The sequence below is a fragment of the Dryas octopetala genome, chromosome 2 (genome assembly GCF_963921425.1).
Source record: "Dryas octopetala chromosome 2, drDryOcto1.1, whole genome shotgun sequence".
Classification (NCBI taxonomy): Eukaryota; Viridiplantae; Streptophyta; class Magnoliopsida; order Rosales; family Rosaceae; genus Dryas; species Dryas octopetala.
Window position 1 is genome coordinate 24369247 of NC_141367.1, and position 13647 is coordinate 24382893.

Consider the following 13647-nt stretch of genomic DNA (forward strand, 5'->3'; position numbering starts at 1 on the left):
CTATGGCCCAGCTATAGAAAGTTTTCCTTAATAACCAAGGTCCACAGATGAGCAAATTTGGAAGTATGAATTTAGTTACTTTGCAACAAGAATGAAAAGGTTCAAGACTTCATGTGGATTCACCAAAAAAAGGAAAAAAGGTTCCAGTTGAAACTTCCATAGAGGAATTTCCTTTGTCATTCTCCTACATTAGTTCCTATAAAACATCACAAGCATTGATAGTTTGTTAGTTTTACCACTAGTCTCAACAGCTTAAACTGTTAGGATGTGGGCCAACAATTGTTTTATATTCTGAACATTATCCCTCACATGCTCCATCAGTAGGGTCGAACATGAGAAATTCAACTTAAATATTGGACCGATAAATTGCAAGGATTCAAACTCATGATCTTCTGTTTTGGTACCATGACAAAGTTTGTTGGTGCAAAGTAGTTCCAAAAGCTTAAGATGTGATAAAAGTACATACCACTGTTGCAACCATAAAATATGTGTACATGATAAACTAGTTAGTGCACAGGCCCAAAACTTAAAAACTTGGCAATTAATGACAGCCGAATTTAAGCAATTATGTGAAAGTAAATTAATTTAAATGACTCACCAAAAGAAAAAAGTAATTCAAATGACAAATTCTAAAGCAAACCTGTCTCTGTCGGCTTTGAATGAACTTCTTATCAAATGATAAGGCAGCCATGCCCTTGCTCATATGTCCAAGTGCACTACTTGCATTACCCAATATATCAACACCAGAGAGCAGTTGAAGGGGTTGGCCGAGAAGATCCTTTCGAATGTTTGAAATAGCAATACTGATCATTGAACTCTGCCTCATGCACACTTTCTCATGAAACTTTTGATTAATCCTCACCTGGATAACAAATGTAAATATATTATATTCAAGAATTTGTTTGTACTCTGAAAAATACAGGATACAAGAACGTCCACACGTATAGTGCAAAGTCAGATGAAGAACAGATGAGTATGTGATGCAACACTAACATTCACCAACTGAATATCTTAATTTTTAGTACACGATCTCATGATAAAACATTCAACGGGGAGAGACAAAAATTTCTACAATTGAATCCAGAAAAAACACTTTGAAATCAAGAAAAAGTGGGAGGAAAAATCCTAACACTTACTGCCATATTCTCCATGTTCCCCAATGCAGTCATCAAAGATGCCCAAAAGCCAAGAACACCTCTTGGCCGTTGACTAGGTGACATAGCCATTGACAATTTGAACCGAACCTCTGAGATGTTAAGAACTCTGCAAGTAAGGGTAACATCAATTAAAAGAATTACAGGTAACCAAATGTAGGAAAAACAATGATCTGAAAGATGATTTTGAAACAGTCGTTGCATACCCAATTTCAATGATTGGATCAACAGAAACAGCAGTCGTTTGTGTATCATACAACCGACTGAGGTTGACCTGCTGAATCATTTCATGAAGGCGCCAAATGATAGGCTCATGAATGTTTATCAAAAAGGCAGAATTTTCAGGACCCTGAATGATCAGTACAGATAAATTAATATACATAGGAGAAGAAAATCATAAACCTTCCTCTAGTTAATTAGAACTTTGTTGAACTCACAAGGAGACCAATATATGGATAGACACACAGATCTAGTGACCCATTTGATTGCGTTGTCATGGAAAATTTCAAGATATAATCAGTCTCCTCTCCAACTCTCTGCGGCCTAAAAAGAACTGGCATTGGAGTTAATGGCAGCTGGTTATCCAATTGTATTCCACGCATTCTAAGTTTGAATCTGTAAACAGGATAAGAACATAGTTTCTGAATCAATAATTGTCGATCATGAGAGAGGAACACAGATAGTACAAAGATTCAACAACAGCACCCTAAAGATGCGATGCTTATGAAGACTGCACTAAAGATGTATTTGCATCCACTGACTAATACATTAAACAAGTTGTTCTCCAAGCCGTTAAGTATTAATTGAAAGCAAATTTACCTACTGATTCCAGAGCCTAACCCAGTTGAATATGCACAAAGAAGATTTTGAACTGAAAGGTAAAGAATTTCCTCGGGTGTATGGTCAATTATGGATATCCCAAGCTCAGCTACCTCAATGATAACATGAAATTCACATTCAGAGATCAATGGTGATTGTTGCTGTTTAGAAAGCTCAGACAGAGGTGATGAATGCCTTCTACTCAAAATTCCAGTCGGTTCGTTTTCTGGCATCCAGTCACTGATCTTGACGACATTCACTTTCTCTTCTTTTATTACAGTAACACGTAGAGCTCTAGAAGGTCCACTTCCCACATGAATGGGTTGGTGATCGGAGATCTCATCAATATCGTACTTCTCTGATTTCAATGGGTCTGCCCCCTCTACCAGGATTTCTAATAATCGTCTTCTGCCAAGGTCTTCCCAAAAAAAAGAAGCAGATGCATTAGGAAGAAGAAAGTTCCATGAATCACTGGTACCATCCACTTGCCGAACTCGGATGGGTAAAAACATGGAACGGTTTTCAATCCTGTTGGAAGAAACTAAATAATCAGATCTGGACCCACATGTATACAAGTAAAGAAGAAGAAACCACAACTGCAACGAGAAAACATCCATATCAATTATCACTAATCGTTCAAGAAAATTTCACCAGAACAGGAAAGCAAAATGTTTCTTTATCTTATGGTAAATACATTAGCATCAACATCACCTCTTTTTATTTCACAAACTAATCATTATTTTGTAATCAAACTGTGAAGGAAATAATAAGAGAAGTTTCATAAGACATGGTAAACTGTGACCTGTAAGGACTGAAGGAAGAGTTCCAACGGAAAATAACTTCATAGTTTGAGTCCTTTGCTCCACTTCTTACTGCTATTCGTAACTGCAGATGATCATTTCCAGTATCCTTCCTCAAGCAAACACGCATGATACCTTCATTACAAACACTAAATGGTGTACTCCATTTGTAACCATCCACCCGCAACTGAAGTAAAATAAACCCCATCCAGAAGTCAGACAATGTATGCTATCCATGTATAAATATAATCAATAAGATAAGAAAAACCATTAAACAGCACTGACCTTCAACAGTTCAACCTTGGCACAAGATTGCCAACAAAGGGGTTTTGGAGAATCCGTGGGATGAATCCATGTCATGGACTGTGAATCACACTGTTGCAGACAGAGACTGTATCCAACTCTATTAATAAACAAGGTGTGGGGCTGGAAGTGCACAACCTGAACATTAACCATTGAGCTGTTGTTTATTAATGAATATATACATATATACAAATGAAACTCAACATTTGCATAGGCTATGAATCCCATGAGTACGAAAAATTGGGACAAACAATAATTCTTACTATGGACCCAGGACCCTCCACATACAATGATCCTTCTGTTCATTTTAAACATGCAGACGACCTGGGAACAGAATCTTTCATCATCTTTATACTTTTATTTATTTATTTTTTATTCTTTTTTTGGGGTGGGGGGGGGGGGTTTATGGGTCCTATTATTTTCCTAAATCATATCTAGAGACAATAATTATCAGGCTAATTTGGTTAGTCCTTGATCACATTGTAGAAGTTCCTAAGAGAAAACCATTAACAATTTAAGTCGCTAGGTATTAAAATTCAACCTTTGTTCTGTCTGAGGTCATGTTCAGTCGCGCTGAAAGCTTGTAATAAGATCCATCTGAACTGAATGCCTTGACATCAAGCCGTTCCTGGAAAGATTCAAGGAGCATCATATAATATAGAACAAGTTTCAGGCAACTCTAAAAAGCAATATCAATTTAAAAGGGAAAAAAAAAAAATTTGAATCTAATTTGACGCTTTATCTAAAGCACCTTCTTTTCTAGCTCCTGAAGAGATATTCCAGGACTGTAAATTTCTGAATGACGAATGGCAACAGAAAGGCCCACTCGTGAGGACAGATACCCATCTTTTTGAGATGGAAACAGTGTAGCCCCGCTGCGGCTTGCGTAATCTTGTGGAGAAAGCATGTTAGGAACGGGACTAGTGTCCTCAATAATTTCAAGTACTTGAGTGTTACTCCTTGAGGAATAATGCCTCCTGTCCAAAGAGTTTGTAGGACTTTTCAAGGCCGTTTTTGCAGACTTGACTCTAGAAAGTATTATGGAATCTGTATCAGCACTTTCCAGAGGTTCTACTTCCACCACTCGATATGCCAAAGGAATAGATGAGTCGTTAATGATCCAATATGGGACAAAAAACCTTATGGTTTTGGGTGCAACAGTGGTTCCTCCCATGTCACGTTCAATACTCACGCGCAGTCTCCTGCGTATATAATGGTAATTGACATCATGATATAATACAAGTACAGATCTCAGGCATCACCGTGCAAACATCAATGTAGCATGTTATACATTTGTACACAAGTAAAGAGGAAAAATTACGGTGGGACTACTCAACCCCCTGATTGCTCATTATACCACCCTATAAAAATTTTCCCAGAATGTCCTCTTTTGCCCTCACGTAAAATTTAGAAAAACTGCAAAAGAAAAATCTGAACAGCCCAACCACCCACCCGAGCCCCGCCCCACCCAGAGCACCCCCACCCTCTGAAAAAAGAAAAAAGAAAAGGCTGGTGAGGTTGCCAGCCTCCCTTATGCTGCCAGAGCAGCTGGGCAGAGAGAGAATGGAAGTGAGAGAGAAGGGAAGAGAGAGAGAGAGTGGCGTGGGGGTGGGAGACAAAAAAGTTGAATGAGCAGTCCATAAGACAACTAAACAACAGCCAAAACCCAACTATGTCAACAATCAAAACAAAACACCCCCCCTCCCTAATGAAAAATAATTGCACTAAAAGGGATATTCCTGAAATGTTTTGACAAAGATGCCCAAAGAAAAGCAAGCAGCCTAATTCTATCCCAAATTGCTCCCAGTTCCTCTTCCCTAACTCTTCAATCTACTGTAATCTCCTCAGTCCTCCCTCTTTAATTTACTTTATTCTTAACTCTTTAAAAAAAGATTTCCTGGAACCACAAACCTTTTACTTTTCTGGTGAACCATCCAGAATGATGAGACATGGTCATTGGAATAAAGGTTCAAAACAAGAATGGGGTCCTGCCAGAACAACAACTATAGTTATTAAACTCACAATGGTATATAGCTACAAGAAATGCATTTATTTTAAGACACAGTTATTACCTTCTCCATGACCCAACCACCCTGAACAAATAATGTAAGATATATAGGCTTCTGAATGTCCGCTGAATATATATGTACACCCCCACGTGAAGAGATCATACCATGCTGTCGTTCAATGCATTTTCCTTCTTTTGTGTTTTCCCAGATTGTAAATTCAGCCGGACAGGGAAGTCGATTTTCCAACTTCAAAGGAGAGTTGACAGATATTCTCCAATCATAAACAGGTGCATTCAGTTCAGTATGAAGAGCAGAGGCATCTGCCCCAACACTAAGCCAAAATTGTTTATTTATGGTACTAGAACAACATAAAAGTATATCCTTCTTTTCAAGCTGATTCAACTTGAAAGTAACATTAGGTATCTTATTTTCCTGCTTTGAACTATACTGTCTAGATTGTGAAATTTGATCCATAACAGTCAGGTCCTTTCCATATGCATAACCACAACCCACCGCCACGGCAGAACCCCATGAATATGGAGGCTGAGGATAATCAATGGAAGGACAAATCTGTAGGCACTGGTCAGAATCAGTTGACGTACTTCTCCAAGGTAAGACAAAAGAATCTCCAGTATTTATGGCAGGGAAATCACTCCTTCGGCAATTTGTCGTAGCACTTGTTCCCGAAAAGGACTCGTGACCTTGAACCAGAGAAGCACGACATATTGAAATCTCTATTTTAATATCAGTCTCATTTACAACTGTTGCAAGACCCCTGAAAATTGCATGCTTCTTGCCATTTTTCAGGACTACTTCCAATGCAATAAAATCATTCTGTAATGATTTGGGGACAACTGACAACGGAAGCAATGATCGAATGCTCTGCCAAACACCATCCGGGCAAAGACCAACATAGAAACCTACGTCTCTTTCAATTACATTTTCAGTCTCCAAATCTCTTTGTAAACTAGGAGTTCTTTTCCTCTCAAAATAAGAAGTTGAAACCAACAGGCATCCATATTCGTCCATGTCTTCGAGGTTGTTATGTTGAACCTTCAAAGTACAACATCAAAGAAGCATGAAAAAAACACTCATGTCCACAGACAATAATGTGTAATTGTGCACAATTAATGACACCAAACATGCATAAATAATGTGAAATAAGAAAACTTACCCTCCTCCTTAGTGAATATGATACTATATTCTGAATATCATGACCTTGATGGAACAACCTCACTGAAGCTATTTTCCTCAACATATTTGCACCTTGCCCAACAGAAAACGAGAGTGCACCCACAACTTCACCTATATCATTAAAGCTCCAGTTTTTAGACCATAACATATACATGAGAATTTTATGTCTAATCAGTGGGAAATAGCAAAGAAAGTGGGGTAAATAACCATTAATAAGTAGTTCCATATCCTTTTGCATGAAAAGACCGAAAAGATTACACCAAGACCCCCAAAGGAAAAAAAATCATGATTCCTTTGTTAGGTACACACGGCTAATAAATGAAACATCAAAAAAAGGCACGAAGTCCCAGTGGAGCTCGTATTTGGGAACAGAACTTTTGAGTAAACATTTAGAGCAGAAACAGATATGTTATTAGAGAAGTTTCTGTAATCATAAACATAAGAGACAGTTACATGTAGTAAGAGCCATGAACGAAGATATACAAGATGCTGGAAAAGTATGAGACATTTCATTCACCTCTAAAATGCACGATTTATTAATTTTAAATAAGCATGCAAATCAGAAACCTAAGTGAAGGAATCAACATAATTAGAAGAATTGAATCCACAAATGCAGATGCAAGTTCACGAGAAAGAAATCCTAATTCAGAGGAGGATGCCATAGCAAATACCCTTTCCTGCCTTCGCTCCAAGGTTTGTCACTTCCACTTCCAGTTTAGCTGGGGCCTGCAACACTAACACACTCAAGCTTGGCAAATTTACACTTAAAAAGAGTTTATTATTTCTACAACAAATACTAGTCAGGAAATTAACAAAACAATACAAGACCAGACAGATGAAGAAGTTTAGAAGATTGATACAATTTGTGTTGGTTAACTACAACTTCTAGGCATATCTCTGATTTTTATTGTATATTTTTTTTTCCCAACGTCTCTGGCAACCCATTGACCATTGAATACAGAAGTATCATAATGAGAATAAAAGAGTGAGGAAAAAAGAGTGTCAAAATTAAAAAAATAAGTCCGTCAGATACCTTCCAAGGAACTTCAAATATGAAAAGTTCATTCCATTCTGCTGTGCCTTCATTTAGGTCATTGATCTTTGAAACTGAAGGCTTAACACATTTTGTCCTCGCACTTTGAGGAAAAAGTTTATGTTGATCTGTCGCCTGACTATCAACAACAAGGCGCAAAGCACAGAAGAAGTTATGGCTGTTACCATCATCTATAATAGGTAAACCCTGCAAAAAGAAATCAAGCATCAATCTTATTTCTTGAAAGTAGGAACAAAAATTATTTCAAATTTAGGGCAAGAAACTTGAATTATTTAACCACATTTACAACCTTGGCTTCATGGATCTGTATAGCAACATAATATCGTGCTTCCTTGGATTCATCCACAACATTTAATCTGTCTGAAAACTTTGGAGGTGGAACCCATACAGAAATACAGTCACCATCATGTAACTGGTCAACTGTGTCTGAATTTTGTTCAACTTTTTTCAGATATATATCACACCCAAGTTTATTCTCTACAATCACAGTCCGAAAATCATCTTCATCCAATGCAGAGAAAGTCTGATCCTCTCCTTGTCCACATAGACCACCAGCTTCCTGAAAAGATAGTGATATGATTAGGCATTCAAAAATTATAGATATTGCAATTCTCTCCCCACCAAGATGCAACAAATCAACTCTAGGCATTACCTCATTTATCTTCATTGCTTTCTGTTCAAGTTCTAATTGTCTTCTCCATGAAAGCATGGTCCCCACAAAAGTTTCAAGATTTGCAGCACTGACATTTATATTAAGGATACTGGTAGCAGCAACACGCACTGTCTTCCCAAACTTTGATGGCGAATGTACATTAGTATCATAACTTTCAAACCTTGAAAAAGTCAAATAAAAGAACACTTGAACATTAAAAGAATTTAGCTTAACCATATTAAGATAGTGATATAACAGAAAATTAGAAAGAACCAATATAATACTTGAATATTCCATCAAAAGGTTCCACAAGTGGCTCCCATGCTTCTAACTGAGTATTGAAGGTTGATGCAGCAATAGAGGAAACAAGTACTGCATTCATAGCCTCCAATCGACCATGTGTTGCAAGCTTGATATTGGTGATTGTCGTGTCAAATAGTGGTGTCATCTGAAAGAATCCAGATTATCCAATATGATCAAGATAATTAACAGTAAGAAGAAAGAGAACTATCTTTACATTGGATTCCAGTCTTAGAAATTTGTTTATAAAACTTACCATTCCACATAAGCTGTCTAGAACAGTTAAAGAGAAGCATCTTAGCTTCACATCAGCAGTTATGTTTTCCCTAGCCTTTGGCTTCAAGGAATCACCAATAGTGTAAGCCAATCTGCTTGATGGCTTCTTCAGATCACCACGTGCAAGAAAAGTGCTGGCCTGTAGAAACAGAAGGCAGCAATAAACATAACCACATAAGAGTTAACTAAGAGTTAACCACTTCTTCTCGTATAATTATACCAATCTTCAGGTATAGCAGCTGCATATTTACATGCCAAATTCACACTAAGAGTTAACTGAATAATCATCTTAACCTGATTTGGCTTCTTCTGGGATTGTTTGGATGGAAAGGAGAAACAAAATATTTGATGGCAAGGCAGAAGAAGTGGGCTTTGTTTTTTAGGACAGGGAGGAAGTGGAAATTATATGGGACAGATTCAGATATTTAGCATTTTTATAAGAGTCATTGTCAAAGCAATCTAGGGATATTCGTTTTAGTGTCTTTTGGGTGTGAGTTTTAAACTGAATGCAACTTAACCTCTTGTTAGGCTCTAGCTGTCAGTTATGTTTAGATGGAGATCTTGACCATCTTTTCTTGTAATTCTTTTTTTCAATAGAAGTTTATGTTTCCAAATCCCCCCCCCCCCCAAAAAAAAAGAAAAGAATCCTAACCTGATTTTCAACTCTCCAAATGCTCCAGCACTGAGATCCCTTTGAAGTTGAAGATCTTGAAATGGGTGCCTCAAGAATATTAGCTTGATTAACAAGATCCATCCTAGGGCAACAAAACCAATCTACAGATGGGGCTTCATCGATTCTGGAGACTATGCATCCAAGAGAAGCATAACCTGGCGGAGCAATCGGGTACCAGAAGAAAACTTCATCGAAACCTTTCCCTACAACATGGGCAACTTTAGTAAATTGCACAGGTTTTGCAGATACTTCGGGATCATCAGCCTTAAAAATTATGCCCACAGCTGGTGGTTCTAAGCTGAAAGGAAGAACACATGCTGGTTAATAAAAATCACAAAAGATTAACAAAACATCACGCAAATGACAAACTGATAAAGAACAGTCAATGATAAAACGTTCCAACCCTTCGGTTATGCAATCACCCAATATGGCATAGCCTCGACGCGCAAAGGGTCGCCATACTGAGACTGGTCGGCGGAGGTCACTGCCCTTGTCCCACCAGATTCTCTCAAAGTTAGGGGTCGACATATAACAATTAGTTGCCTTCGAAATTGATCTGACAATATCCCATCCAGAAGAATTTGCAGTCTGGCTTCCGGTTTTCTGACTTCCATAGTTATGATCAACAGACAAATCTGAGGCAGATTCTTTAGGAGAAGAATGATGCCGATTTGAGTTCCAAAGAAGAAGATGATTGAGGTTACAACTATCTTTGGAAGGGCATTCAGTAGAAGAATGGGCATAAAATGATCCAAGAACATTTTCTACACGCCAGATGCTAAATCCAGATGCAAATTGAGGATTTGATGGAGAAGAAAATAAGCATTCTGAATATGTTGTTGATGTTACAAGATCAGAACGAATGCAATAAACGATGTGGTTAGGTGGGGGTTCCTTCCCTATATTTGCTATACAACCCAATGCTGTGTATCCTGGTGGTGCTACAGGCATCCAAAGAGAACAATCACAACCAACATCAGAATCACCACCACTAAATCCTTGAATAGCAGAGAACAAGCCTATGAGATTGAAACCAATTGGTTTACGCACACGCCCATATGTATTACTCACTGCCATTACTGCCTGTGAAGGAGGAATTGGCCTGAAACATATCACAACAAAGCAAGAATAAATAAATATAGAATCTAAACACACAAGAGAATTACAAGGGCAAAGAAAGTGAACATCTTCCTCAAATAGAGCAACAGTGAAACAAATGAACTGAATGCATTGAGATCAACCCCAACCACCACTTCTCTACTAATTAGGTCATTTCCTTTATTTTTCGTTCTCTTCAAGATAGCTAGGTGCAAAATAATATAAATCATGCGGTCATTTCAAGTAAATGAGAACCCTCTACAAAGCAAGAGGGCAAGTGCTTTCATATCGCCTTGTTTTATGCAAGCCCTCTAGATGTGCAGAGGTTGATTTTGACAAAGATGCCCAAAGAAAAGCAAGCAATCTAACCCTATCCAAAACTAATTCCACATACTCCTTGTCTTCATAGATCCTCTTGTTTCATTCCAGCCACACACACCACAAGAGGGCTAGAACAGCACACCTCAAAAAAAATCAGCATTTTCTTGTTAGCCACAATAGTTTGGGTGATTTGGTTGAAAGGAACAACATAACTTTTTAGGTGAAGGTGGGCGACTCTGGATGGTTTTTATGGCATAAAGTTAAATTCTGAGCATCACTTTGGGCTTCTGTTTCTTCTACATTTTGTGATTGCCCCTTTCTGCTTTTAAATATGGATTGGCATGCAGCTGTTTATACTGTAGATTGGATGACTATTGTTCTGAATACTGGCAAGACTGTGTTCCGTTTGTATACCTTTACATTTTTTATATTGTCTAGTGTGTAGGTTAAGAGGTGTATTTCTTGTGGACTGCCGGTCCACTTTGATTGTACTCTCCACTTCTATTAATACAACCATTCTGTTTCCAATCCAAAGAATAAAAACATAAGTGGTGTCATGAAAGTGAAGTAGCTAGGAAGAAGTAGAGGTTTAGAACATGTGTTAAAGGTAGTTTATTTTGTTTTACAAAATTTTCAATAAATTAACTCCTAAGATAGGGGTGCCCCCCCCCCCCTGGGGGGGGGGGGGCGTTAAGACTAATATAACGGTTGTTAATGTATAAGTGGAGTACTTCTGGAAAAGAGAAAAATATGAGGACAAGAAAGGGGGACCCTCTCTGTAACAGAAGAGTAATTATAGCATACAACAAATAAAAATATGCAGCATAGGACTAGTTTTGATGAAATAAAAGATGACAAAATATTATGAATGAAAAAAATTTCCATTAAACTCTACCTTGATGTCACACAATCTCCCAATATAACAAAATTTGAAGGTGCTCGAGGCCTCCAAAATGTAAGGTTGTAACAAGATCCATTGTCTGCAAAAAAAAATTTTCGAGTCCTTGATGATTATTGCGAATGTAAACTGATGACAAAATAATACAAGTAAAATATCAAATTGCTCCAGATAATCTGAGGAAAGACCTTTAGGGGACACCCAAATTCGATCAAAGTTGGTACACGGAGCCAAGGGCATTGAATTTCCAAATTGCAGTGCTGCTGTTGCCTGGCTTTGCAAATTAACTATTAGAGAAATAGCACTCAGTGAAAGATGAAAGCAGACATCAGTTGATAACAAAGACATATTTGTTTTGTCCTTAACAGAAGTGTATCCCCCAGATATATCCACTGGATCAAGAACAGTAAGACCAGAACCAGCCTCGACAGTAAGATCTTTCACCAGGGCTCGAATCCAGGTATCATTTTCTTTTGACGCATACCTGTTGAAATAACAGGTTACATAGTTTGAATAGTGCAAATTCTCTTTTACCACTCTAATACTGCCTTAGCATACTTTTACTTCTCCGAAAAACAAACTTGAATGACTTTTGGGAATAGAAGTCGTAAATCTCAAGAATGCAAGCTTTCAAAAATAACAAACAAAAAAAGGGAAAAGGAAGAAATTTGGGTCTTAATCTGTGTAGATCGTCAAAATTCTCATGAAACTTTGATCAACATGAAAACAAAACACACACTGACTGACAAGGTAGATGGATGATGATAGCCGATTCAAGGCACTGGCTACCATAGATGGTGGTGACTTAAGCAGTGGATGACAATGGGCAAGGTGTTGCGATGAATTCAAAGCAGGTCGAGAGTACTTTCTTTTGTTTTGTTTTGTTTTTCTTTTCTCTAGATAAGAGATAGAACAGCTAATGCGATCAGTTACAAGGAAAAAATTGCATACTTTTAATGTATGTTGACAATGAAACGTATTGTATTCACCTACATATCACATAAAATCAAACTCATTTGCAGTTATTATTATTGTTGCCAAACATTTTTTTAGAAAGAATGAGAGAACTAAGTGAAAATTTAATATGAAAACTCTTACATGAAACTAAAATCCAACTTTGCACGGAGAAGCTTTTCACCATATGAATCATCCAGAGAAGACTTTGAAGCATCATAGAAGGTAAACTCAGGAGAAACAACCTGAAAACCAAAACAAGTAATCCAAAAATGAAAACTATAAGAATAGGCTCACAAAAAACAATAAGACAAAAAGCCCCACAAAGACTATATCCTACCTATAAAAGAAAAGCTCCATATCTATATCTGTGTTCAAATATTAAGTAGCATACATAATAATAAAGGCGCTATCTATTTATACCCTCATATAAATTCTTTCCTCAAAACTTCCTCTATTGCCCACATATAAATTGAAACCTCTCTCTCTCTCTCTCTCTCTCTCTCTCTCTCTCTCTCTCTCTCTCTCTCTCTCTCTCTCTCTCTCTCTCTCTCTCTCTCTCTCTCTATCTATCTTCCCTTCACTCTCTGCACAACAACAGCCTCCTTATGGCTCGAGCCGGTGTTGTGCAAAGAGAGAGAACAGAAGAGAAAGAGAGGTAGAGAGAGAAGGGAAGAGAGAGAGAGAGAGAGGGGGGGGAGGAGAGGCCACTGATGAGGGTGGCGGGGCGGGGTTTTGGGTGGTCTGATGTTTTTTTCCCTTATTTTATTGAGGGTAAAACAAGAATATTGGAGAAAATTTTAAATGGAGGATATAAAGAGCAATTGGGGGTATGAATAGCAGGATTCGTTAGTAAAGATGCATGCAGGGAGCCTTATCTACAGTGTCATCCCACAAAACCAACACAACTACAAAAGGTTATCAGAAAAAGCCATGCTACAGATATTAATCCCAATATACCAAGTAATTAGTAACTTATGGAAACACTACATAACGTACCATCAAATAAACACAGATAATAATCTATCAATGCTTTCAATTAGTTTATCAATTTCAATGTACACATAATGTCTTGAACTGTGGCTGTCTCATGCATATAGTCCTTGATAAAGTTGGCTGAGTCATGGTTCCAATAGAAAGTT

General features: G+C 37.7%; 1 protein-coding gene across 5 annotated transcripts in view; it reads right to left on the reverse strand.

The window, feature by feature from the left end:
- LOC147294501 (calcium-dependent lipid-binding family protein) overlaps positions 1 to 13647 on the reverse strand; it is a 36768-nt gene that overhangs the window by 2830 nt on the left and 20291 nt on the right. For all 5 annotated transcript variants that reach the window (XR_015120928.1, XR_015120930.1, XR_015120929.1 and 2 more), the window contains 23 exons: positions 12650 to 12750; positions 11740 to 12035; positions 11549 to 11633; positions 9638 to 10336; positions 9214 to 9532; positions 8542 to 8700; positions 8270 to 8433; positions 7986 to 8166; positions 7623 to 7892; positions 7313 to 7519; positions 6951 to 7005; positions 6260 to 6390; positions 5149 to 6138; positions 4988 to 5064; positions 3828 to 4278; positions 3618 to 3704; positions 3059 to 3214; positions 2776 to 2960; positions 1974 to 2501; positions 1592 to 1769; positions 1361 to 1503; positions 1137 to 1263; positions 641 to 862 (listed from right to left, as the gene is read on the reverse strand). Coding sequence is in view for 2 of the 5 variants with exons in the window: in XM_086234619.1 (XP_086090745.1) it covers positions 641 to 862; positions 1137 to 1263; positions 1361 to 1503; positions 1592 to 1769; positions 1974 to 2501; positions 2776 to 2960; positions 3059 to 3214; positions 3618 to 3704; positions 3828 to 4278; positions 4988 to 5064; positions 5149 to 6138; positions 6260 to 6390; positions 6951 to 7005; positions 7313 to 7519; positions 7623 to 7892; positions 7986 to 8166; positions 8270 to 8433; positions 8542 to 8700; positions 9214 to 9532; positions 9638 to 10336; positions 11549 to 11633; positions 11740 to 12035; positions 12650 to 12750 (5811 nt within the window). In the remaining 3 variants the exon portion in view is untranslated. The remainder of the gene's footprint in view (positions 1 to 640; positions 863 to 1136; positions 1264 to 1360; positions 1504 to 1591; positions 1770 to 1973; positions 2502 to 2775; positions 2961 to 3058; positions 3215 to 3617; positions 3705 to 3827; positions 4279 to 4987; positions 5065 to 5148; positions 6139 to 6259; positions 6391 to 6950; positions 7006 to 7312; positions 7520 to 7622; positions 7893 to 7985; positions 8167 to 8269; positions 8434 to 8541; positions 8701 to 9213; positions 9533 to 9637; positions 10337 to 11548; positions 11634 to 11739; positions 12036 to 12649; positions 12751 to 13647) is intronic.